At 47.9% G+C, this 25,979-nt stretch overlaps 9 protein-coding genes across 9 annotated transcripts; 4 read left to right on the top strand and 5 right to left on the bottom strand.

The window, feature by feature from the left end:
• Window positions 1-74: 74 nt before the first annotated feature.
• On the bottom strand, window positions 75-2,584 carry BDV27DRAFT_168791 (uncharacterized protein; the record flags this gene model as incomplete). The annotated part of the gene is made up of 8 exons (XM_032074862.1): window positions 75-303; window positions 353-706; window positions 813-998; window positions 1,058-1,095; window positions 1,166-2,053; window positions 2,107-2,234; window positions 2,300-2,448; window positions 2,498-2,584. 8 exons carry the CDS (start codon window positions 2,582-2,584, stop codon window positions 169-171), a joined length of 1,965 nt encoding a protein of 654 aa, XP_031922222.1. The 3' UTR covers window positions 75-168.
• A 1,228-nt stretch (window positions 2,585-3,812) lies between these two features.
• Window positions 3,813-8,109, top strand: BDV27DRAFT_149836 (uncharacterized protein; the record flags this gene model as incomplete). The annotated part of the gene is made up of 7 exons (XM_032071130.1): window positions 3,813-4,088; window positions 4,147-4,527; window positions 4,583-4,855; window positions 4,907-5,069; window positions 5,128-5,450; window positions 5,512-5,827; window positions 6,572-8,109. 7 exons carry the CDS (start codon window positions 3,813-3,815, stop codon window positions 8,107-8,109), a joined length of 3,270 nt encoding a protein of 1,089 aa, XP_031922221.1.
• A 78-nt stretch (window positions 8,110-8,187) lies between these two features.
• BDV27DRAFT_136607 (NADH dehydrogenase [ubiquinone] 1 beta subcomplex subunit 3) lies at window positions 8,188-9,030 on the bottom strand. The gene is made up of 2 exons (XM_032068803.1): window positions 8,805-9,030; window positions 8,188-8,752 (listed from the first exon to the last, which is right to left on the bottom strand). Exons 1-2 carry the CDS (start codon window positions 8,900-8,902, stop codon window positions 8,596-8,598), a joined length of 255 nt encoding a protein of 84 aa, XP_031922220.1. The 5' UTR covers window positions 8,903-9,030; the 3' UTR covers window positions 8,188-8,595.
• Window positions 9,031-9,198: 168 nt separating this feature from the next.
• On the top strand, window positions 9,199-11,421 carry BDV27DRAFT_136606 (CCR4-NOT core DEDD family RNase subunit POP2). The gene is made up of 2 exons (XM_032068802.1): window positions 9,199-9,763; window positions 9,869-11,421. Exons 1-2 carry the CDS (start codon window positions 9,275-9,277, stop codon window positions 10,841-10,843), a joined length of 1,464 nt encoding a protein of 487 aa, XP_031922219.1. The 5' UTR covers window positions 9,199-9,274; the 3' UTR covers window positions 10,844-11,421.
• A 264-nt stretch (window positions 11,422-11,685) lies between these two features.
• Window positions 11,686-14,248, top strand: BDV27DRAFT_58281 (peroxisomal copper amine oxidase). The gene is made up of 3 exons (XM_032077003.1): window positions 11,686-12,431; window positions 12,505-13,755; window positions 13,816-14,248. The coding sequence occupies exons 1-3, from the start codon at window positions 11,978-11,980 to the stop codon at window positions 14,160-14,162; spliced, it is 2,052 nt and encodes a 683-aa protein (XP_031922218.1). The 5' UTR covers window positions 11,686-11,977; the 3' UTR covers window positions 14,163-14,248.
• A 1,227-nt stretch (window positions 14,249-15,475) lies between these two features.
• BDV27DRAFT_149832 (Hsp20/alpha crystallin family protein) lies at window positions 15,476-18,692 on the bottom strand (the record flags this gene model as incomplete). Its single annotated transcript, XM_032071129.1, has 3 exons — window positions 15,476-16,635; window positions 17,797-18,426; window positions 18,482-18,692. 3 exons carry the CDS (start codon window positions 18,690-18,692, stop codon window positions 15,476-15,478), a joined length of 2,001 nt encoding a protein of 666 aa, XP_031922217.1.
• A 658-nt stretch (window positions 18,693-19,350) lies between these two features.
• Window positions 19,351-20,319, bottom strand: BDV27DRAFT_136600 (ribonuclease H family protein). The gene is made up of 2 exons (XM_032068801.1): window positions 20,299-20,319; window positions 19,351-20,165 (listed from the first exon to the last, which is right to left on the bottom strand). The coding sequence occupies exon 2, from the start codon at window positions 19,942-19,944 to the stop codon at window positions 19,414-19,416; it is 531 nt and encodes a 176-aa protein (XP_031922216.1). The 5' UTR covers window positions 19,945-20,165; window positions 20,299-20,319; the 3' UTR covers window positions 19,351-19,413.
• A 985-nt stretch (window positions 20,320-21,304) lies between these two features.
• Window positions 21,305-23,176, bottom strand: BDV27DRAFT_149830 (thiamine pyrophosphate-binding protein; the record flags this gene model as incomplete). The annotated part of the gene is made up of 6 exons (XM_032071128.1): window positions 21,305-21,536; window positions 21,580-21,960; window positions 22,028-22,290; window positions 22,337-22,467; window positions 22,610-23,011; window positions 23,098-23,176. 6 exons carry the CDS (start codon window positions 23,174-23,176, stop codon window positions 21,305-21,307), a joined length of 1,488 nt encoding a protein of 495 aa, XP_031922215.1.
• A 1,642-nt stretch (window positions 23,177-24,818) lies between these two features.
• On the top strand, window positions 24,819-25,377 carry BDV27DRAFT_136596 (uncharacterized protein). Its single transcript, XM_032068800.1, has 4 exons — window positions 24,819-24,946; window positions 25,007-25,080; window positions 25,134-25,208; window positions 25,260-25,377. The coding sequence occupies exons 1-4, from the start codon at window positions 24,875-24,877 to the stop codon at window positions 25,369-25,371; spliced, it is 333 nt and encodes a 110-aa protein (XP_031922214.1). The 5' UTR covers window positions 24,819-24,874; the 3' UTR covers window positions 25,372-25,377.
• Window positions 25,378-25,979: the final 602 nt, after the last annotated feature.

The following is a 25,979-nucleotide window of genomic DNA, read 5'->3' as shown; positions in this document are numbered from 1 at the left end:
AAGACAATTACAATGAAACAAGCATAGGCAAGCTGTCATCAAACGCAAATTTTTGAGGTACAGAAAACGGCAAAGTAGAAAACAGCAAGAGAGCTAGCGCAAGGCGAACCGCCATCAGAGTTGAGACTCCAGAGAAACAGAAAACAACCAAACAAAAAACACTATTTCTCAGATTCCATTGTAGAGTTGATTTCCAGCGAGCGTAAAGTCTCCCTTGTGAGTATCCTTCGGGTCCACGTGCTCTGCTTTGATGTGGCGCGCGGTCAACGCAAAGCGCAACTTGTTCTCAGGGACAACCTCATGCTAAGCAATTGTCAAGTTTCAATTTATGTGCATAATCTGGTATCCATACCTCATAGTATCTCTGCAGGCTTTCACCATGCATTACAACCATATCTCCGTGGTGAATTTGCAGTTTAATACACGGTTTGGCTTCGCATTGGGTACGGTGGCTCTTGAAAAACTCGTTCCGGCATTGGTCATACTTTGATTGTGTGATCATTCCACGCTCGAACTCAGTTTTCCATGTCTGCCTTTGCAACTGGAACGCGCAGCCTGGAAGCACCGGATCGTTCTCAAGTAGAGTGTTCCTGCTACTTTGCCCCTTGTAGTATTTAGATTTCATGCGGATCTGCATGATAGACCTCGACCCCAGCGATAGTGTCGCGATGGTGGGGCCAAGGGACGTTTCGCCGTCGTCGTGATACTAAAGGCGTTAGCACCAGCTGCATATACCTTTTACCTTCTTCGTTCCCTTCTCCTTCTGGGTGTAAATAACCTCCTCGGTGGATGAAAGATGAGATAGTACTTACCCCGATCTTCATGTCCGCAAAATAACCTAGCACTAGAATTTCGTTTGGCGGATAGGACTTATGCCCAGCCAAATGCACAGTTTTCTCCGTCGCCCATTGCAGACGGCCTAGTGCGTGTAGAACTACCCCAGGAGCCTCATCGAAACCTTTGCAATTCACCGGTGCAACATACTTATATGGGTTCCCCTAAGACAACGTCAGATGAAGTTGACCATATGAATAAGCCCCGGCATGGCAAAACTGACGTAGTTAACTGCAAAGTGCGCAGTAAGTGTGCCAGGAACTATGGAGAGATTCATTAGAAGTGTACCGACAGAAATATGCAATTTCATAAGTAGATAATGCCAACTTACCCACAGCATTACTCAGAGGAAATCTCTGTAACCCAAGGTCAGCCAGCTGCAGTTGTGTAAACATAGTGTTTGGTCCGTTAGGGTGGTCATTTATGTCTCTATTCGACACCAGGTGCGTAATATGACCGACTCTCGGAATGATGTAGACCAGCCTCCTATATGGAGCTAGTGAGTTATCGTCAACCTCCGGAATCATGAACCTGTCATCTGGTATAAAGGCTCGCTTTTGAGGAGCAATTTCGAGGGTATCAATGACAGACCGTAAAGACATGATTGGCATTCGTGTCATCTTCTCAAAAGTGCATAAATGTTGAGGTTGGGTCGCAATAGAGGTACCATCGTCGCTGCACTTCCAGCCTTTCCAAAACTTTCGTGAGATACATTTGCGGCACTGTGGGCATACAATCCCTTTCCAAGCCACTCTACTGGTGGCTACACTTGCGTCATTCTCGTCAAGAGTACTGAGCAAATCTGGTATCAGGCTGTGGTGAGGTTTCATGACGAGGTCCGGGGCCATCCGATAGCTCAGGAACTTTTGGTGATAGGTGAGATTGGCGGGAGCGACCAATCCTTCAATTTTAAAGAAACGGGTGCAGGATGGCTGTAGACACATCCAGCCTTCGTGAAATACCTGGAAGCTCTTGTGGCTACATGCATTGCATTCAGCTGAGGTTGGTCTGCTTGTAAAATCACGTTCTTCAGGAGACGGTGGCGGTAACGACCCTTTGTCTGCCCACCAGCTCTTGCTCTGGAGATCCAACTTCTCATACCGCACCTTCGCAGCTCTACGCTTGCCACTACATTCAAACCAGATGTTCGTGATACGGAAGTAATCCATCACATTATACGGGTGCGGGACCCTTTTTCCCAAGACAGTGTTGTGCTCCCCTATTGTACCATCAAAATTGGCCTTTTCACAATTACGGGCGCAATGTACCTACCGATGATAATTCCGACAGGAACCTTTTGTTCCATGCTGTTTAGGAGACATTTTACCATAAGATCATTCTTTTCTTGGTCCTTGACGTGGACCAAATCGCCGTTCGCATTTCTAGAGCATGAGCCACCTCTTCAAAGAGGTGAGAGGTCTCAGCGTGAGAATGACTGGTGGCAAGTCGAAGCAATTGTACCTACATCCTAGTTATTACCACTTCTTCATCGATATATGAGCGCTCTCCCGAGTCGCGACTAATCAGAACCCCCCAGGCCAGGCCATCTTTATGATATATGCCACCTTGAACGGCTCGAAACCATGGAAGGGTGTCACCTAACTCCGAGCGGAACTTAATCCATTAGTTAGCATGAATATAGGAATAGGGTCCAGCTACTTACATTTGCCCACGCCGGAGGTTCCCCATCAACGGTAGGAGTCAATGGAACTTCAGCCTCTGCGGTAGCCCTCTTCCTCTTAGCAGACATGGTTCTCTTGCACCTGTGTATATTATGTCCTAACACTTTGGATCAATAGTAGAGATAACGAGCTCCTTGGGCATCGGGGCTTCAAGCTTGTCACGATTCAGGTATACAGAAGTATTATAAGTATAGGGGAAATATAGAGATGGGGATATCCATATAATCATTAATTAGGAGGGAGTATCAAACTCTCAGTGCGTTAATCATTCGCCAGTGAGATGATTATGTTACATGCCGAGTCAGAATGATCAATGTCCTGTGGCAGTCTGGCAGTGTGCTTTCCAGGCCTCACCGCCCATACTGCTTGCTTCCTGAGGCCTTGGGGCCGTCAAACTAATTACCTTATTCATTTCAAGATAGCTTGAGTTTATAGCGATATAAATTAGTGTATAAATAGGGTCTATATAAGGCCCTAAATATCTACCCAATAGATAAGCTTTTCAAGTAACTAAATTAGTTTCTTAGTTTATGTCACGGTTCCGATATAAAATCGGTCCGTGAACCGCACGGAGCAGCCATTCTATAGAAATCGGCAGAATAATAATCATGGCACATTGCTTAGTAAATACATCCACCGCTCCACCAAACGATCCCACGAAATCCAGTCAAAGGAGATTTGGTAACTTCATTTGTGTATTGTGAATTTGGATATTCCTTTTCCCAAAGGTCTCAAGGGCAATGAAAGGAAAGCTCCTCCACAGCCTAATATTTAGGCTTTGAATAGTTAGGGGCTTAGTTTCATCATGAGTGGAGCCTTTTGTACCGATTGGGGAAGACCCTCGGCTCATCGAACGATATCCGAGGGCAATCCTACCCTTCACTAATCATTAATCATGTCGAACTACACGGCTTCGACAGGTTGTAAGTTGGATAACAATATTTTCAAGGGATGGAATATGTAGAATTAAATAGTTCGGAATGCCGACATTTGGAGCGGACCGGCTCGACACCATTATTAAAAATGGAATGGATGCATCGAATCGGAAATTGTATGCAGAGGCGTTGGCCGCGGCTCGGTCATTTCTCCGGACTACTACATACAGTTAACGCCTTCAATGCGTAAGAACCATAAAGAGCTTTCCCCGCACTAGGATTGGAGCGACCCCCGGCTTATTATTCCTTATTATTCTTCTCCCCTCACGTCCCATCCGTTTCTTTATTCTTTCACATAGCTCTCTTCTTTGTCTTTTTTTTCTTTGCATAGATCTCCATCGCAATACTGTCCCCTACCAAAATGGTCTTCACTCCGCAGAAAGGAACGGGAGAATTACCCGCAATCCCTGATAGTATCGCTATCAGCGAATTTATGCTCAACGATCAATATGGGAGAAATCCGCTACAAAAGTCGAGAGACCCCTTCACTTGTGGAATTACTGGGAAATCCTACTCAGGAGTCCAGGTGGCGGAGCGAGTCGATTATTTAGCTCGAGCACTAGCGAAGGAGTTCAACTGGGCCCCGAATCAGGGTACGGAATGGGACAAGACACTGGCAGTCTTCAGCGTGAACACGGTACGTTCTGGAAATAAAGTATAGAGAGACCTTCACTTCTAATCACCCCCTCATCCAGATTGATACACTTCCCTTGTCCTGGGCAACCCATCAGTTGGGAGGAGTTGTTTCGCCCGCCAACGCGGCTTATTCTGCGCCCGAACTGAAGCATCAGTTGGTTGATTCCCAAGCGAAAGCTCTATTCACCTGTGTTCCTTTGCTGTCCACTGCCCTGGAGGCGGCGTCCTTGGCTGGATTCCCGAGGGACCGTATCTATCTGCTTGAAGTTCCCGCTCAACTTACCGGTGGCGCAAGCATCCCTGCGCAATACAAGACAGTCTCTCAACTCATTGAGGCAGGGAAATCACTTCCTAAGCTAGAGAGGCTCAACTGGAGCCCTGGAGAGGGTGCTCGCCGAACCGCATTCTTATGTTATTCCAGTGGAACATCTGGTTTACCTGTATGTGTATAGCACAATCAGTTATGGGCCGAGGGATACTGACCATTGATCACAGAAAGGAGTGATGATTTCTCATAAGAACGTTATCGCAAACGTTTTGCAGATCTCCGCTTTCGAGAAGACCCATCGAGATGCCCTCGCCGCACCAGGAGGTCCCCCACATACCGAAGTCGCGCTAGGTCTCCTCCCCCAAAGTCATATCTATGCCTTGGTGGTTATGTGTCATACCGGGCCCTATAGAGGCGACCAGGTGATTGTGTTACCAAAGTTCGAGCTGAAGTCATACCTTGCCGCTATTCAAAACTTCAAAATCGGGTCTCTTTTCTTGGTTCGTACGCCGTCGACTATTGTAGTTTTCAGCTACTAATATATTCGTTAGGTCCCCCCAATCATCATTACCATGCTCCGAAACCACGAGATTTGCAAGAAGTACGACCTCAGCTCGGTGAAGTCGTTATTCACTGGAGCAGCTCCTCTGGGTATGGAAACAGCCGAAGATTTCCAAAAGATGTATCCCGGTGTTATCGTTCGTCAAGGCTACGGTAAGCTTCAATTGGGTATCAGCAAGAATATACGCAGTAAACTAATGCTTTCCTACAGGTCTAACCGAGACATGCACGGTCGTGGCCTCGACTCACCCCACCGACGTCTTCCTTGGGTCCTCTGGTAACCTCATCCCTGGTGTTGAAGCACGCATCGTTTCCCCAGAAGGCCAGGAAATCACAAGCTACGACACTCCAGGTGAACTTGTGGTTCGCAGTCCGAGTGTGGTACTAGGATACCTCAACAATGAAAAGGCTAACCAAGAAACCTTTGAAAACGGATGGATGCGCACTGGTGATGAAGCTGTTTTCCGCTTGAGCCCAAAGGGAACCGAGCATGTGTTTATTGTTGACCGTATCAAGGAGTTAATTAAGGTCAAGGTTTGTTCTTCTGTACCATGACGATGCAATTGTTGAATGCCCCCGCTGATAAAAACTTCAGGGTTTGCAAGTCGCCCCTGCCGAGCTTGAGGCCCACCTACTCACGCATCCTGCCGTCGCTGACTGTGCCGTCATTGCTATTCCCGACGAAGCTGCCGGCGAAGTTCCTAAGGCTATCGTCGTCAAATCAGCCTCAGCTGATAAGGATGATGAGAAGACGACACAGTCGATCAAGAAGTATGTGGAAGAACACAAGGCTCGGCATAAGTGGTTGAAGGGCGGTATTCGCTTCGTTGATGCTGTCCCCAAGAGCCCCAGTGGCAAGATCTTGCGTCGTTTGCTTCGGGACCAAGAGAAGGAGGAACGCAGGCGCGCTGGTGCCAAGCTGTAGACGGTGTAAGATTTCATGGTTAGCCTAGATCAGAATAGATTTCATTACTTATACTCTGCATCTACATGCTCTTGTAGTATATATTAACCATCATAGCATTCTTCTAAGTTACATTAGTCGAATTCCCAATAGCACACTAGTATACGTAAGTATGGTTGATTAATCCAGGCTATTCTCCTCTTACTACCACTGAGATATATATTATCCCTTCATGCACGATGCGGGAGAACTTAGTTCAAGTTGTTACTTGTAGGAAAGCAGGCTTGAGAAGCCAGCAGATCGTGTGGGTGGAATAGAATTATGACTTAACCTATCGCGGCGAAACAGATAAGTATTTTATTGTCATGAGTTGTATGGTCCACAATAATATTTTGGAACATTCATGGCGATTCGTGAAGCATTACGATTATAAAGCAATCGGCGACTTAGGTTAACTGTTTGCAGTGTTTGACTTGGGCGCGGGGAGAATTTATCGAATTTCTAAGCGCGGGGCCTTATCGCCATAATTTACTGATCAGCTAAAAATCTCCTCGCAGCTCGCCAATTGTCGCAAAGTTTTTATTTTTATTCTGCGACGTACAGGCCTGGAAGGGAAACTAATTATATATCAGTCCCCAGCCCAGAAAGACCTGCAATTGCATCTTTCCCTCGCATTATACTACCCCTCCAAGCCAATAGTATTCGGCGTTTTTACGATACGATATAACCTGCACAATGTCTTCTTCTCAAGATCCCCACCGCGAGGCGGAAGATGCCTACGTGGAGGCTGACGAGGCGGAGGAAATCTTCCAGCGCGATGAGGACCATCCCATGGACTCCGACGGTGAGGACGGCGACGAGCCCATGACCTACGAACAGGAGGAAATCACCCTAGAGAACGACTCTTCCGCTCATTTCGATCTTCACTCGGATTCGCTCTTCTGCATTGCTCAGCACCCTATCCACAACTCTATTGTTCTCACTGGCTCCGGCGACGATACCGCATACATCTTCGATTCCACACCAAATACCGAGCGTCCTCTGCTCCCACAGAGTTACGAGTCGAACCCTCAACCGAAAAAGGAGCGGGAGTCTCTGCAGCCTATTGCTAAGATTGAAGGTCACAAGGATACCGTCAACGCAGTTGCGTTCACTGAACCCAAGGGTGAATATGCCGTGACCGCAGGTCTGGATGGCCAGCTGCGTGTATGGCGCGATACTACTCCCCAGTTGACTGGCCAGGCTTGGGAGTTTGTCGCAGAGGCGCAGGAAGTAGAGGAAATCAACTGGCTTGCTGTGTGCCCGTGCGAGAAGGGTGACGAGGAGAATAGCAATGTCATTGCTATGGGAGCAAACGACGGTAGCGCTTGGGTATTTCGCATTGATCACAACGACACCGCTCAGCCCATCTCGATCATCCAGACGTTCTTCCAGCACACCGCATCCTGTACCGCGGGTGCCTGGACGCCCGATGGAAAGCTGCTCGCGACCGTCTCGGAGGATGGCAGCTTCTATGTGTATGATGTCTTTGGTGCTGCCGCCGGCGCCGGAATCTCTTACTCTGCTGGTACCAGTGCCGTTGTCGGATTGACCCCAGAGGACCAGCGGTTTGCAGTTGATGGAGGACTTTACTCGGTCGCGGTTGCGCCAGGCGGTGGATTCGCCGCTGTTGGCGGTGCGGAAGGTCAAATCAAGATTGTCGGTCTTCCTCGTCTTGCGTCTGGTGGCGCTGCAGCATCTAAAGCGAAGGGCAAGGCGGCTGCCTCTCAGTCAACCGGTGCTGCTGCTGGTACTATCCTGGCCTCTCTTCAGGCTCAGTCTGATGGTATTGAGACTTTGTCATTCTCTTCCCCTCCTCTGAGTCTCCTCGCTGCGGGCTCGGTAGATGGATCGATAGCCCTGTTCGACACCGCCCATCGCTTCGCTGTCCGTCGCCACATCAAGGAGGCACATGAGGGTGCCGTTGTCAAGGTCGAATTTCTTCAGAGTCGCTCTGCCCCAGCCCCCTTGCCTCCCCGTGGTCCGATTGCATCTGCTGCATCTGGACAGGGCCAGCCGTGGCTCCTCACTTCTGTCGGCATGGACGGTATCGTAAAGCGGTGGGATGCGCGCGGTGGCACTGCAGCTGCCGCACAGGGCCTGTTGAAGGAATGGAAGGGTCACTTGCCTCTCACGGAGAACTCGGAGGGTGAGCAATCCGGTGGCGTTATGGCCTTTACCCAAAGTCTGGATGGAAAGCGTGTCGTTACGGCCGGTGACGATGGCATCTCATTCGTCTTCGAAGAGTAATCTAGTCAGTCAAAAATGAATCTATCTATTAGCGCGATTTTCAAACCATACATGTTTCAAATCACAAGTCCCGTTGACAGCTATTGCGAGCCAGCACATCATGTTAGTTGTACAGTAATTACTAAGCTCAAGTGCTATACTTCCAGATAAATCCCGCACTATAATGAAAAAAATACAGTCTTGATATAACGAAAACCAGATAGATACTATGTACACCGGACAAATTCCAAACAACCCAAGCGCCGACTGTAGAGCAAGGGCGCACGTCATGACCATCAGAATACTTTATTTCTCGCTCGTCCGAGCGTCTCCAGCACAGATTCACCACATCACGCTCCCTAGTATGAAACCCAAATGCCGCAACCTCTACTGGTATGCGGACGTCTTCGTCTGCAATCCGGGGTATCCTTGTCTTTTTAACCCATCGATATCGGTCGGCAATTCGTCGAGATATCCCTCCCAAGCATTGACTTCAGTTGGGTTGGTTTAGTGGTGGCTCTCGCCGTGGTGGTCGTCGTGCTTCATGAATACGGCCTCGTATGCGCAGTATCCGGCGAAGGCAACGCTGGCAATACCGAGGCCGGGGAAGAGGCCCTTGAAACGGTTGAAGCGGCTGAAGGGGCCGGTGTATCTCCAGGTCTCACTGCGGATAGGTTAGTAAGAGCCATTGCAGAGGGATCACGCGTGAGACGCACTAGCGAGCCCAGGGGTCCTTCTTTGCCCAGACCGACCGGGGGGAAGCGGCGGCCTTGAATTCCTTGATGTCGAAACCGGTGGGGTTCGTGCCGGCCATGGTGAGCGGATGAGAAGGAGGACTGAGAAAAGTCGGTGTCAATGGGTAAGCGAGCGAAAGTACAAGAGGTTCGACACCCGAGTCCGCAGGTTCCGGGGTACAATGGAAGGTGGGGAACAGAAGGGAACAAGATGACTTTTGATTGAATGGGCGGGAGTGGGAGCGAAGTTGAAGCTGTACAGGAACGTAGAAGTTGAGGCTTGGCGCGCTAAGCCGAATACGGAGAGGCCAAAGAAGCTCTCCGCCTTCTCGACTCGACCTGTGAGTGAGCGCCTTGTCCGTCCAGCGCGAAAAAGGCCCGATCACTCGACTCACCCAACCCCCCATCACATTTCAAATGCATGACGAGCTGTCCACATTACAGTCTACAGCATGCCACCACCTGTCGGCAGATACGGGCCTACTGGCCTAAGTGCCCCCTACACACACTTACAACAAGCCCACCTTCAACAACAACAGCAACCTCAACACCATCCGGCTCATGCCCAGTCGGCTAACACAGCTCTTCCGCCTCCCTCCCTTGGCGGCCATCCTGGTTTCGCCGCCGGCAACCCGAATACCAATATCAATCCTTTTACGCTCTCTGGAACCGGAATTACAAATGGCATGTCTGTTGCTGGGTTCGGCGGTGCCGCAGATGGCGGCGGCACCGGTCTTGCCAGCCATGCGGCTCAGATGGGCTTCGCGAGAGGGGCCCAGATGCAGCAACAGCAACTCCATCAAGCTCATGACGGTCGGTTAGCACTTGATGCCAAAGCGGGCGCTGTGAAGACAAGGATACGGGATGTATGGAAGCACAACTTGGCCCAAGAAATGGCCGTACTACGCCAGTTGGTGGAGAAGTATCCATATATTAGCATGGTGAGACTGCGACTGGGTGGTTTCGGGGATTTGGATCGCCAAACGATCCTCGGAGCGGCAATTTTTACCTAGTCTCTGAGATCTAAAAAGCTAACGACAACTTAGGATACCGAGTTCCCCGGTATTGTTGCACGTCCCATCGGAGCGTTTACGAACAAAGCGGACTACCATTATCAGACTCTCCGGTGCAACGTCGATCTCTTGAAGATGATTCAGCTAGGAATAACCCTGTTCTCTACCGAAGGAGAGGTCCCCCCGCCCAATGCTATGGATGCAAATGGACAACCCCTCGGTAACAGTCTGGTGCCGGCCCCCTGCACCTGGCAATTCAACTTCCGCTTTTCGTTGGAGGATGACATGTACGCACAAGAGTCTACGGCAATGCTCGCCAAAGCCGGGATCGATTTCTCCATGCATGACAAGAACGGCATCGATCCCTTCGAGTTCGGTGCGCTTTTGATCAGCTCAGGCCTCGTCCTGCTGGATGACGTTCATTGGGTTTCATTCCACTCCGGCTACGATTTTGGCTACTTAATGAAGATCATGCTCTGCAAGCCTCTACCCGAGAACGAGGAGGAATTCCACAAACTTCTCAATATCTTCTTCCCGTCGCTGTATGATATTAAATACTTGATGAAGCATGCCGGACGCAACCAGGCTGTCAATGATACGCCTCTGACACCAGCCGCCGCCCAGATTCTCAACAACCTTGGTCAAAAGTCTGGACTTCAAGATATTGCCGACGAATTGGGTGTCAAACGGGTTGGTATTGCTCATCAGGCGGGCTCCGATTCGCTTGTCACCGGCGAAATTTATTGGAAGATGCGACAGTTGGTCTTCAACGGCAGCATTGACGAGTCCAAATACTCTGGACAAATCTGGGGGCTGAACGGTCAGATGCCAGCGTTACTGTATCAGATGTCCCATCAGACGCCCAATCTCAACGGGGCTACGATCTACTCTGCTGCTGGCACGCCGAGCACACCGAATGCCGGTACACCCCAGCACCAGGGGCTCGGCGCACTGACGCCTGGCGCTGTCGGCGGAGTCTTGGGACAATTTCAAGTTGGGAAAGCATGAAAGTCATTTAGCTAAGATCTCATTTGTCAATGGGTGTTAGATTTGGTTGGGGGAGTTTATGATATGCTTTGCATCATTGTTCCTCTGTATCTTTCCCTTTTGTTTGGTCTCTTTGTATAGGCTTTGTGTGTCTGAAATCTTCCTGGGAACTGTCGAGTGGCTTTTCCCTCTCGGGAATGTTCTCCAGATCCCTGGACGCTATTTGTCTCATTTACCCTTTACCTCATTCACAGCGATTGCTTTTGTCTCTTTCTCATGGCGGGGGGTTGCAGGATGGATACGATATGACGGATGTACATAGCATGTCGCACTACGGCGGTGCCTCTATCTCTTCTTATATTTTTGAGTCGCATTTTCTCGTTGTTTAGGTCTCACATTTCACGGTTCGTCGCCTGAGATGCTTCACATTGTCTGGGAGACGGGGGTGTTTGCGCAGGGTGTACGGTGTTCGTTATATGGCTGGAATATGATTCTCGTTTCACAGGCGCCTCGAGCCCTTCCTTCCCAATTGCATACTTGGGTTCCCTTCTATAGCCGTAGCGATATTATAGGAATGTATGTACCTAGTTTCTGTTACACTACGAATTGACAGATTAGCATATCATATCCGACAGAACACGTCTCCAGTCGGCGGATCAACGGCCACCAAAGGAATTGGACCCTCCCTTGCGTGGACAGTGTGACCTAATTGAAGACCATCTGTCATGATAGAAGTAATGATATCCGATTGCTTCCCCGCTTTCCAACACGAGTCTCGATCCGAGTTCCAACGGATGCTTTCCGCTGCTGCTTGAGATGCACCCCGCTATACCAGATTGGGAAGGGCGATCCGGGTCTTATCGCGTCATGGCGCTTATCGGCTTCCCCAGATTATCAAGTGAGGCAGCTCAGTGCGTTGCGAAACCCAGTCATGCTGTAACTTAAAAAGCAAGGGTCCCCCCTTCTTTGCCATGGACAGTTTCTTCGCTGTGGTGTGTCACTTTCTCAGATTCTCTCTCTAGTTGTGGGTTACACCGACATTGATACTCGGGGACTTTAACCAAACTATATAACCTGGTGCACGACCTCCTACTTGAACTTCTCTGATAATCTCTATACAATCATCCCCCAACTATTCTACGACTTACCTAAACCATGGTCCTCGACCGGCTTCAGCAGCTGACCTTGCAGGTCAGCGCTTCGTCTCCGCCTCCTCACCCTTTTGACCCCCTCTCAACAGTTGAGATTGATACCGCCGTTGCTCTCGTCCGCGAAGCACATGGCAAGGTCAACTTCAATGCCGTCACTCTGTGGGAGCCTCGCAAGGCAGAGATGATGGCCTGGCTGGCAAACCCCGAGAAGGCTCCCCGTCCTATGAGAGCCGCTGATGTTGTTGCTATTGCGCCTGGTGGCAAGATCTACGACGGAATTGTCGACTTGGACCAAAAGAAAGTCATTGAGTGGAAGCATACTCCCGGTGTGCAGCCCTTGATTACTATGGAAGACTTGCAAGAAGTCGAGCACATTGTTCGCAAGGACCCCAAGGTTATTGAACAGTGTGCCATTATTGGCATCCCGAAGGAGGACATGCATAAGGTGTACTGTGACCGTAAGTCTTCCCGGATCAAACGGAGCAGAAGGGGACTAAACCCTGTTTCTTGGATCAACTAACACATGTTTAGCCTGGACAATTGGTTACGATGAGCGTTTCGGTACCGGTGTCCGCCTCCAGCAAGCCCTCATGTACTATAGACCCCATATGGATGATTCCCAGTACACGTATCCTTTGGACTTCTGTCCCATCTTCAATGCCGAGACTAAGCAGATTATTCACATTGATGTCCCACCAGTGCGGCGGCCACTCAGCAAAGCAGCCCCCAACAACTACCACCCCGCAGCGATCGAAAAGGAAGGTGGATTTAGGACAGATCTGAAGCCCATTCACATCACCCAGCCTGAGGGTGTGTCTTTCACAGTCAATGGGCGGCACATCGAGTGGCAAAACTGGAACATCCACGTCGGCTTCAACTACCGTGAAGGTATTGTGCTTAACAACATCACTTTTAATGACAAGGGGAATGTTCGCCCTGTTTTCTATCGTCTGTCACTCGGAGAGATGGTGGTGCCATATGGAAATCCGGAGCATCCGCACCAGCGTAAACACGCTTTTGACCTTGGCGAATACGGTGGTGGATACATGACGAACAGTTTGTCTCTTGGATGTGACTGCAAAGGAGCAATTCACTATATGGATGCCGCGTTCGTCAACCGCGCTGGAGCTAGCACCATCGTGAAGAATGCCATTTGCATTCACGAGGAAGACGCAGGCATTCTCTTCAAACACACCGACTTCCGGGATGAATCCATCATCGTCACCCGTGGTCGTAAATTGATTATTTCCCATATCTTCACTGCTGCCAATTACGAATACTGCGTATACTGGATTTTCCACCAGGATGGTACCGTGCAATTGGACATCAAATTGACTGGTATTCTCAATACCTATGCAATGAACCCTGGAGAGGACACCAAGGGTTGGGGTACTGAGGTCTACCCAGGTGTGAATGCGCACAACCACCAGCATTTGTTCTGTCTGCGTGTCGACGCCAACATTGATGGACCGAACAACACGGTCTTCCAAGTCGACGCTGTCCGTGGCGAAGGTGAAGTCGGAAGCGCCGAGAACAAGTACGGTAATGCTTTCTACGCCAAGAAGACCAAGTTCACCACTCCCCTTGAGGCCATGTCCGACTACGATGGCTTCACTGGACGGACTTGGGAGATTGCCAACACCAACAAATTAAACGCTTACAGCAAGAAGCCCGTGTGCTATAAGCTGGTCAGCCGCGAGGTTCCCCCACTGCTCCCTAAGGAGGGCTCCTTGGTCTGGAAGCGAGCTGGTTTCGCTAGACATGCCGTCCATGTTACTAAATGTAAGATTACCCACCCTAGGCCTCTGCATGGTTATCGATAGAGACTAACTTCTATAAAAGATTCTGATGACCAAATTCACCCTGCTGGTCGCCACGTTCCTCAGACCTCCGGTGAACCCTCTCAGGGTTTACCTGCCTGGATCGAGGAGGCTGGCCCGAATAGCTCCATTGACAACACGGATGTTGTGCTGTGGCACACCTTCGGACTGACGCACTTCCCGGCTCCTGAGGATTACCCTATCATGCCGGCAGAGCCTATGACATTGCTTCTCCGCCCTCGTCACTTCTTTACTCGCAATCCTGTACTGGATGTGCCTCCTAGCTATGCTAGAACGCCGTCTCAAATTGCCGCTGGTTCTTCTTCCTGCTCTTGCAAGAAGAACGATGGCTCAAGCGTTTTGGTCTAAGTTTCTGCTCTGTCCTTCATCTTCAATTTGGCATCATGGCATTACTCTGCGGCGGTTCTTCCTGTTTTGGATACCTGCGATTGGCGTTTTCTCTTGTATATAGCTTTGGTATCATGTAAAGCTTCAATAAACAGTTTCTTTATTCTGACTACTGCTGGAATTTGTCTTTCTCTTGCGCTACCTTCCTGTGATAGATGTTCGTGCACTAGGATTAAATTATTCATTGACCCTACTCATGGAAACTAGTATGTAGCTTCTATTATCGACTTGAGACACAGCCTTGCGCAGGGTTCCACAATAATGATCCTCCAGCCACCAGGTTAGGCTAAAGTTGTCCTTGTCAAGCAAGAACCTGCACTGCGCTGTCAAAGCTTTGTCCAGTCATATATGGTAATTATTCGTCAGATAAACGCACTAGATAAATACCATCTGCTATAGACACAGCCCACTGATACCAAAAAGTTGACCCCAATGACTCGGTGCCAGGTAAGCGCTTTCTTACTCTATGGGGTATTAACATCATCGAAGGCCTAAACAAAGCTGCGGTTGCATGGCTTGCCCTCTTGGTGATGCTCTCGAGTGCATTGTTGGGGTTTATATACTCACTCGCTTCACATGACGTTTCTGCAGCCTTCACGTTAGCGGCGTGGTTTGCGACTTCTGCTTCTCTTTCGGTTACGTATTTTCATCTCAAAGGATGATTGTGGAGGATCTCAATAGATTCACGAATATCTCACGAATTCCGTACCTTGCACTAAATGACTCTCTTGCAGGCTATTCTACTTCCACGGTCATGTCTTTCATAGTATATTGGGATATAACCAGTCCTATAAAATAATAGAAACAAGCGAAATCTATGGTAGCGATTTACTTATTCAAAAAGAATATTTTACTGGGTTTCCAATCTTACATAATAAGATAGCTGTATAACGCCAACCCCTCGATGGCCCTAAAATTGCCGTGTGAGGCTCTTACAAGAAGATAAAAAAAGTAACAAACCTTATGATTCGTCGGAGGATACCCCTATCTCCCAGACTTAGTACTACCTAAAGGTTCCCAACTTATCCTGTGCGGCTCGATACCAGAAACCAAAGGAAGGCACGTTGGTAAAACCCACACCCTCTCGTCCATGATAGAATTGCCAATTGCTAATAGAACTTTAAGCAAACTGTTACGGCCAGTGAACTACGATAATGTTATGTGCCAGTGTAATGTGTGATTTAGGATAGAATGTTCAAATTAGCTATCCTACCCTATGTAGTTATGATTTCCCCAATAACATGATCAAAAAGCAACAAAAAGAAAATCCGAAATCACTGAATATCAACCTGAACAAACTCCTTCTCAGCCGTCTCATCCTCAATCTCACATTCTTCTTCCTCCTCCCCTTCAGTATCAGACCCATCCGGGGTCGACAATTCCTTCTCAGCATTCACCATCTCCACCTCCACCTCATTGCCGTGCTGACCTTCCTCCCCCTCAACCCTAGGCAGTACAACCTTCAAAACTCCATCCTCCAATCGAGACTGGATTCCCTCAACCATAGCGCCATGGGAAACTGGTACTTCCCTGTCAAATGCCCCCAAGTGACGTCCTCTCTCTCCAACCAACAGAGTCCTATATAATTCCTCATCAACACCAGGTCGATGCACAACACCAGCGATCCGAAGCATAGAGCGCGAAGCATCATATCCAACACTCAGATCCGACTTTTGAGCTCCAGGTAGCGAAGCATGAACGATAGTTTGGGTAGCTGTAACAAAGACATCCACTGGAGGTGTGAAACTGGCTGTGTCGCGTGAGTGATGGTGTGCGCGGATGAGAGGGTGTGTATGGTGGAACTTGTCAAAATGATGGAAATCTTTTCCTTTTCCGTGTCTCTTTCCTAGGCCCCGTCCATGTCCTGGACCTCCTCGGCCTTGATGGTGGAACTTTCCCCGAGAGTGAAAGTGGGGGCCTGGACCGCTTCGTTTGTGGTGAGGGTGATGGTGGTGGAAGCCAGATTGGCCGGGATGGCCGGGTCCGGGTCTGTCATGCTTAGTCCATGGGTTGAACCCATGCTCAGGTTCGAGTTCATGGTCAGAGTCATGTCCATGGGGATGGGGGTGGAATTTTCCATGGCCATGATGGCCAGCAAATCCAAATGCATACGGATGGTGATGATGAGGATGGTGAGGATGATGACGACCTCCACGACCACCACGGCCGCCGAATCCAAACCTGGGCATTTCAGGGAATTCATCATCTCCTATATCCTTCATACCCTTCCACGGTTTATGCATCTTGCCTTTGAAGTGCTTCCCATGTCTCTTCTCAAAGAGGTCCTCATACCGAGGAGGATGGTGGTGAGCAAAGAAGGGATGATCCTCTAGCATAGAGACATCCATCTCCCATGTTTGGGGAGGTTGATGGAAATGGCATGAATATTTCATGTTTGCCAGTTTGAGTCGTATGATTGTATGTTTTGATTGATCTTGAACTTGTAAGATCTGTTTGTGTTTGGCCAAAGATGTCATTGTCTTATTGCGATATTTATACCTACGCAGGCGACTATGAGTCAGCTTGGTATACGTATATCATGCTGATTTGCCACCTAGGCAGACAGCATATGTACAAATCACAGATGACGACGGAGTCATAGATAGATGGTAGCTGAGGCTGAGGTTGAGGCGTACGTACAGCTCATTACCGAAAATGGGAATCATGTCCGCGAGGGAGGCGAAAACTCGGACTTTACGTTCAGTGTTTTCCCCTATTCTCGGGATTATCCTCGGAGATCTGGCTCGGAGATAAGATGCTTCTTTGGAAAGACACACATCTACTGTTTAGAGATTGAGAGCAGGCGATGATCAAGGTGCATTCTTCGCTAGTTTGAACTCTCGCCTGTTAATAACTGTCTGGGCTGTTTTAATTAAGGCAAAAAATACGGAGTTTATCTATACACCACAGATATGATTAAACCTTTAGGGTATTCTGCGTGCGACGAGAAATTCTTCCCAGCTTGTGCCGAGATGTACGGAGTAAATGTGCTCGATTAGGGTTATTATATCTTCTATCGGGTACTTACCAGACACCAAGCTTCAGTTAATTGCATGGCATAACCACAATCTCAGGATGTATTACCTAGCTGATAGTACGATGCCCCCTTTTAACTAGTTGGGCATGGGGTGCAAGAAGTACATCCCCACAAGAATAAACAGCATACGAGCCACTTGAGAAGACAAATCAAGGAACTATAAAACATAACCGGATCAAGGCAACTATTTTCGTTACCGAGGAGCGGTGTAACCGAATGAGATTGGAATATAGCTTAGCGGGGATAAGTGCGGCTATGGCAAACATGGGAGTCTCTACCTGAGAGGTGACGGTCAATGTTCATCTCTAGAGCAAACAATGGTATGTCTCCTGCTATATTGTTGGCAGATGAGGCTTTGGGGGTAAATATTAAAATATCTTCTACAACCCGGGCTTCCTGAGTTATGTTTTTGTTCATCAATGCTAACGATGCTCCCCTAAATGCTTATGATACCCCGGGCTAGATGGGCGGGGAGTGAGTCCAGATTCATTATATACTAAAATTATACTAATACTTATCATATTCAATACTATTAATCCAGTTCACTCCTCTCAACACCCATCAACTCATTGACCTCAGTGGTCTGCCTTTCGTCTCGCGTCCTGTAGTTCTCCGATGACAGCTCTGAGATAATCGTGTCTGTGTGAGATCCGCGCACATTCTTGGTAGTATTACCTCCATCTATAAATCCACCAGGTAGAGGAGTAGTACCATCAGGATGCCATACCGGCTCAGAAGCTTCCGGCGAGTTTCCTCTCAATCTTTTCCGCCGTCGAATAAAATGGAACAGCCCTACACCAAGGGCCACTAGGAGAAAACCCAATGGAATACCTAAGCCGATGCCAATCTTCGCAGCTGAGGAAAGCCCGCCACTGCTGTGTTCAGCAGATGGGGTTGCAGCAGACACATCCGTGGCTGTAACCGCACCTGCCGACTCAGTTGAGGACGTTGTTGTCGGGGTCGAAGTACCAGTCAAAGATGAGGCCGAGGTACTGGCAAAATGGTACGAGGTCGGCGACGGATCATCATGGTACCTCTTCGCAACTCCAAAGACAACACTAGTTACATTGTCCTGGCCATCAGGCTTGCCCAGAGAATTCAAAGACTCAAGTACAAAGTAGCATCCGGACTCCTTATAGATGTCCCGATTTGCTATCAAGACATAACTGTATTTATTCACGACATTCTCTGATCTCATTAGTTATTTACGGTACACAGTGCAGAACATGAGAAGACCGCTTACGTGCAATAATCCACTGTTCTCTCCCACAATATTCGTATAAAGATATCCGTGGCGTGACAACATCCCAGGTTACATTGACCTGGTCCCCAACAATAAAACGACTCCCAAACTCTGTTGGGAAAGTGAAGTTTTCGGCCGAGACGCCCTCTATCCAGAGAATCAACGCGATGAGGAGACTGGTAACAGGACCGCGTAAGAGCTGAGGGGCCATTCTTACGCTCGGCAAACGACGAACAGGTCGCGCCCAGAATAATATCATGGGCAAGAAAGAAAGAAGCAAGCTGTTGGATAAAGCAGCTGTTCTCAATCATGCGGCATAATAACAGGCCCCACCCGGCCGGATGAAAAGATCGCTGCATCGATTGCCAATAGTAGACCGACGAACCCTAGTCCGGTCGGTGCACTAAAGCAATATGACTGCGCCGCAATATCAACAGCAGAACCGAGGTCAACGCACGGGGTCATGCGCATGTAACAGGGATATCTTGACCAGGGTCGAATCGACATGGGCCACATCATCGTGTACAACGCGGGGAGATGCTGCCATAAATTCCGCATCCGCTTGTGAAACGGCACTTCAGCGATGTTTGTGTCTAGGCTATTATTATTCAGACTTATACTACATTCCGCGGCCGTTGCTGGTCAACGCCTGGCTTGTTGCTCTTGTTTCAACGTGATCAAGATTATGAAGTATCAGCCAGAGATAGAATTTACCACCTGTACATATCAATATCTTTCTTACAAATCAGAGGAACCGTAAAGTCCAAGCCACGCGCTATTCGATGAATATTATGGCCACATCATCGTACCTGAAAATCAACAAATACTGTATTGGTAATGTCGTTGAAGTAAAACGCGACTAGCCACCAGTTCAGACCTGTGCCTATCATCCTCCCAGAGTGAAAACAATGCTCTCGCAACTAGCAATCAATTCAATAATAATAATAATCAGAGTCATCAGATGAGGTTTCAGCCTTTCTGCATTGTTCGTCCATCTCATCATTGCACATTTCATCCGCCGTCTGATTCTTCTCCCTCGGAATCCAGATGTACTCCACGTCTCCTTCTTCTTTCAATCTATCGTCAAGATCAGAGGCCTGTTCAATCAGATCCCGATTCGCAACTTCGTTGCCTGCAGCATTGGTCCATCCGTTATTTGCCCACTTATAGATCCATTTTGTCATACACCCGATTGCGTATCTGGAATCTGAATATATCTTGACATCTAAGTACGGACGTGTGTCCAGCTCTTCGAGCTTTTCCAGGGCTGTCTCCAGCGCAAGAATAATGGCCGTGATTTCAGCCCGCTGGTTTGTGGGTGCGGGATATTTGGGTAAGGGTCTTGTCCAACCGGTGCATTTTCCAAATTTGTTTTTGAAAACGGCGGCGGCAGCACCGATGGCTCCTGATCGGCCGTTGCCTCTACAGCCACCGTCGGTGTAGATTTCCATGATGTACGGCATGCTGGCGCGGTAGGCTAGTGTCGAAAAGATGCGATGGACTCAAATGTTATGCACAAGATCTGTGTGGTGTAGAGGCTTCGGTATCTCTCATAAGAGTATGCGGGGGACAGATGTTCTCTAGAGCCATGCATATATGAGAGTGGTTCCTTCGATCGTTGGTGATTCTCCTCACCTCCACTGTTGATATGTTCTGTCGTGTCTGAGCTTTTGTGGAAAGTAAGCTACAGGAACGAGAGAGTTAGACAGAAGTACCCTTTGCAAGTAAAATCGTTTGGCATAATTATAATAGGGCTTTGTCCAAGTCCCTTGCGATGCGGGGAGTATGAAGCTTCAAGTTGGAACGTATGGCAATACTTATTGATCCCCGCTTAATTACCTCCTATACCTTCCCAGCCAATGAAATTATGGTCCGTAGATATGCAAGTGAGGCAGTTTCTATTCACCCAACAGTGACCCCGTCTTGTGAGTTGAGGCTTGATGAAGCGTCAGATCAGATGAAAAATAAGGTCTTGATCATTTAGAGGGGGCCTAAAGGCCCTATTTATACTGCCTAGCACACAAAGGAATCGGAAACAAAGATCGGGGCACTAGGCCTAGAACGCGGTCTGAAGCGCGTTGCCAGTTGTCAACTTGACTTGGCAGCTCTTATTACTAAGTCAAAGAGTCGAAATATGACATGTTGGTAAACCCCCGGATTATCTTCGCCTGGATATACCTCAACCAGGTAAGCTACGTAGGCATTCTAAGAATATTAGCACTCAAACAGACACAAGGTGTTTTTCTTGTTCTTCCTGTAACGGCGGGAAGCTATATAGGTGTGTTCAGGGCATTCTGAATCGTAGATTCAGAATTATGCGATCTTTTAGTCTTGGGGAATATTGGGCCCCGGCAATATCTCTTACACTTGCTTAGTACTCAGAAGACCATTCATATCGCGGGACGCCCCCTATCGGCACAGATCTATTACTAAAAATGAGACTGTTAGGCCAGGCGATTGTTTTTCGGTCCGGGTTGATTGCACACAGCAGACATCACATTATGTACGTGCGACCGGGGTTCGTTCATGCGTCTGGAGCCAGGTATACTGTAGGTTTCTGGGCCGAATCACTATGACACTATCCAATCTGTAACACCCTTAGCTGCCATACATAATCCTCCACGACATAACATCTCCCCCAAAGACAAGGGCTTTCGGCTCTTGCGAAAGAGGGCTTTACATTCTCGACACATAAGCAATGTCACAACATTACATGAGCTGCATATGCTCCAGCTGTTCTACAGTAGCGAGCCAAGTCAGCATAATCATCGGTAACTTATGATATCCTGCTCCAATCAAGAAACAGTGAATAATCTAAACTAGTCAGATTATCGTATATTCGAAATCCTGCTCCATTATGAATGTATCCAAGGAAACCCCAACACGTACAATAGGAAGCATCGGAGGTTCGCTCTCCAGATTAACGTCCAGGGTCGCTGGACATTCTACCTCTAAAAGCCAGTGAATGCTACTTTCAAGCTCCTCGACGAGATGGCATCGACGCGCTTCACAGCCGAAACTCTGTGCTAGAGTCACAAAGTCAGGGTTTTTTAAGCTGTGAAAATGCCACTCGGCCATTATAATAGGTTCGCTGATACTGAGTCATCATCTTTTGTTCCTCATTGTTGAAAATAATGACCTTTATCTTCACATTGTGCTGTGAGGCGGTTAAGAGCTCCTGCATTGTCATGCTAAATGACCCATCTCCGTCTATATTAATAACTTTGGAATCTGTACATCCTATCTTGGCACCAATAGCTGCAGGTACCCCAAATCCCATTGTCCCCAGATCGCCCGAGGTTATGAGCGTTCTAGGGGATCGCCAGCGATAGCATCGCGTCGCCCACATCTGGTGCTGACCCACTCCAGTGGTTACTATTGTTGGTACGGATGAAAGGTTGGTCTGTCGATTGACTTCTATTGGAACGTGCGAAGGTAGAATGTGCGCCGTCAAGTTTGGTGGCCTAGGGATACTGCCTCTTCCATGCTTGGATTTGCTTGAGCCATGCAACGTGATGGTTCCCTTTCCGTAAATGTAAGATCAACAGCGGCAAGGTATCATTTAAATCACCAAGCACAGCTTCTGTTACTTGAACAACCTTGTTGACGTTGTCGGGCTCGATATCGAATTGGATAATTCCACCCCGACTGTTCTGTTCTGCCTCCATAGCCTTCGGCGCGAACGATTCTAGGTCGCTTACTACCCGCTCGTCCAGTCGAGCTCCCAGGGCTAGTATAAGGTCTGCATTCTGCACCGCATAGTTTGCATATACTGCTCCGTGCGTTCCAACCATGTGGAGGGCTTCAGCCTTAAGTCTCGTCAAAGCCACCAAGCCCCAGCAGAGTGGTAGCGACAGGAATTTGTGCCAATTCTGACAGTTCGGAAATACGCGAAGGAGCTCTGGGGACATTCAATACTCCATGGCCAGCGATAATAACTGGCCGTTCGGCGGTGTTGATCAGTTTAGCTACCCGCTCAATGGTGCCTTGCAACAGCGTACAGGGGCTGGACTTCTGTACCATTCTTTCCCTACTTGCCCATTTCCGCAGTATACCTTTCGATGCCTTCTCGAATGCAGCATTGTCGAAAATAGCATTGCTCACATCGACAGGGATGGCAATGAGAACCGGTCCAGGCCACCCTCCCATGGGCTGCTCGAAAGCCATCTCTAACGACGAAGGGAAGGTCTTCTATCTTCTGCACAACAGTAACCCATTTAGTACAGGGTTTGGCGAGTGCTGGAACATCGATTTCTTGGAATGCATTGGTGCCTAGCGCATCGGTCGCAACCTGCCCGCAAATAACCACGATGGGATTTCCGTCCAATAACGCATTCAACATGGCCGTTGCTAAATTGGATGTCCCTGGACCGGATGTCACAAGAACTACTCCTGTTCGTCCTGTGGCTTGAGCGTAACCATCCGTCATGTGTCCTGCACCTTGTTCATGACGAGTAAGGATAAACTGTAACTTGTCGCTTCCATAGATTACATCAAGAAGCGTAAGTACAGCACCCCCTGGATAGCCGACTACATAGCAATAAGTACTCGGGAATGGCAAGGAAATAAAACAAATAGACTAAATAAATAGTGAGCTGAGCTCAGTGATGACTTACAAATATGTTCAACACCGTTATGGATCAATAACTGGTGAAATATGTCTCCACCCTTCATACCGATGAGCTTCTTGAGCATGGTCTGTAAACTTTTGTTTGGCTCGCGACATGATTGTTAAAAGTTATGTCTGAGTGTGACAACCTCTTGCCGAATATCATACCATCTGCCCTTTTTGTTCTTTCTCCGGCTTATCATAACCATGACTTAATTCTATTCTATAAACCAAACTGTATCTAGATATACTTTACCTTCTACTCTGTCTATACTGGATCCCACGCATTATGATGGAGCTGTCAACTGCGGTCCACGATAGATGCACTGATACAGCACAACAGTCCAAATCACGTTGAAGGCCGCGCGCATAGTTCGGAATGTGACGGATTAGGAGCTGTCATGTTCCACAATTACGTTTACGATTGACAGCGCATGCCGATGCAACATGGCTGAAAACGGCCCACGTTGACTTGCTACTCCGTTATAATGACAATAACTATGATATAATGGTGTCTCCTCACAGATCATACCTTCCAGATTCCTGATTAAGTTAGAAAACCAATGTCAAGACTCGGCCGAAGGAAAAAGTTCAATATCTTCTACAATATACGCCTCCCCCACACCAATCTAACATTGGAACGATAAGATCCTAGCAAATAGATATAATTTTATGGGCTTGACACCAATTTGTACCGGTCACTAAATTAAAGCAACCTAATACTCTAACTACATACAATACAGTCCGGTGAATCAGCGAAACAAATGTGATATAGACATAAGAACTCTATGATCACTAGTACTCTAGTCGATACGCTTCTAGAATGCAAGGGCATCCTCAAAACCTATTACGGTTGGCAGTGTATTTCCAAGGATGGCATATATTGACAAAGAAAGGGTTGACCCAAACGAGGCAATCTAACTATAGTTACTTATCTTTTGTCCTATCTACGAATAGGAACTAACTATTGAAGCATTCAAGTCACTATGTTTTACCTTTGAGAGTCCAAGCGGGTCTACTACCTACTATTTGGGTAAACCTATTAACCACCAGGTATGCCAAGCCGACCCCAGGCGCATGGAATTGGAACCAAGCCTGCAATTTTAGGTTCGGATTTAACAGCGGTCACTACAAACCTTGTGTTCTATGATACTTTCTATTCGGAATTCATTCCGAATGTGACGCTCGATACTTTTCTGACACACCCTCGATTCAAAAACAACAAGCAACACAACATTCAACATTCTCCTGTTCAGATGGTTGATAACGTGGGATGTATCACGCAGCACTTTGACCCTCTTCATACCACTCAAGTGCAACTAGTTAGAGCAAAGTTAACGATATGTAAGCGCCACGCTATGGGTGAACAAGAGCGTACATTTGTCTGGTATTGTCCAAATCCGACACATCTAGAGAATGTAATCCTAAAAGGTCTAGCTTCCAAAACATGTGGTCTATTGATACCCAATCCGACTCACGAAGCTTGTATAGTGGTGATGTCAACGAGAATTTTCTCATAGGACTTCGTGGAATTATTCTCCATTTAGGCTTTCCTATTCAGCCGGTCAGAAATTGTAGATATGGCGAACCATGGGGGAAAACATCGAGATGAATCACTACATGATGAGGAATGATGTATCCATATCCGTATGTGCCGGGATAAGTGGGTATAAAAGAGGGAAATATTCCCAGTGTATGAAATTAACCCTGTGTCTGAGTTTGAGTCAGTGACACAATAACAAGCACAGTTCTTCCCAACCGGACCTCGTCCTCTAAGCATTACAATGCACTATATTCAGCTTTTGGTTTCCACCCTTGCAGCTTTTCCCGCTGCTCTTGCCCTAGACGTTGACCTGGTACGCGATTAAGACCGCTGTATATTTTTGAGTTTCGAATTTACTAAGAATGATCAATAGGCATTAATTTATGCCGGTAATTACGTACAGCCGATTAGCTCCTCTTATGCTACAGCATGTGTACCATTTAATTAGTACGTTTTGAGGTGCAGTGAGCTGGACAGAAAGACTAACATATGATTTTTAGTCCTGAACCAGCAGAATATATAAAAGTGAACCCTCGCGGTTTGGTGGGCGCCGACATATCCTGTGATCTCTACGAGTATGTCAAGAACTGAATTAGAGAAACATGTGCTAATCGGACGTACTACAGCAACCCTTTCTGCCGTGGATCACCGGTTCTCCCTAATGTCCATGGTGGAAAGAACCTCGAAGGCGATGATATTGTTGCGGCAAGATGCTTCTTACGCCCAATTGACATGTGATTGCCTCCTTCTACCTCGGAGCAACATCTTCTAGCAGCCGGAAAGATGAAGTCTTTAATTAGGAGTGGTAATGTATGTGAATCAAGATTAGGTCTCAGTATAGGTCTTTTTATACTGCTGCTTTTAGAGGAATTTTTTCCCTATACTTGAGTGCAAATGCAGAGACCATCCACTGTTTTATCTCAACTCCGCTTAGTGTGTTCAATTTAGATGAATCATCTTGAAATAAGCCTGACGACTCTCTCGGTATAGGCCCTTAAGCACCATGTATGACTACATGTAATACTAACTTTGGCAAGCCAGCAAAATCAATTCGGGGGAACATCAAAATCAACACCCAATCTAAACACGTCATTTTAACGCGTCAATCGATCGAGAAAGGCCCCCTGAGGCCTCAGGAACCGCTATGGAGGCCCCAAACCCCCATGGTGGTGGTCTACCGAACGCGTCGAGATGGGCACCCCCGAGCGGGATACCACCACCACCGTCACCACCATCACCAACACCGATATATCGAGGGGGCCCTAGGACCCTAGATATACCCATAGATCTGGGACAGATAAGCTACAGCGAATCTAGCAGGGCCCCAAGCAGGGCCTCTAGCAGAA

The sequence above is a fragment of the Aspergillus caelatus genome (assembly GCF_009193585.1).
Source record: "Aspergillus caelatus strain CBS 763.97 unplaced genomic scaffold BDV27scaffold_282, whole genome shotgun sequence".
Taxonomy (NCBI): Eukaryota; Fungi; Ascomycota; class Eurotiomycetes; order Eurotiales; family Aspergillaceae; genus Aspergillus; species Aspergillus caelatus.
This window is presented reverse-complemented; position numbering and strand designations above follow the sequence as displayed.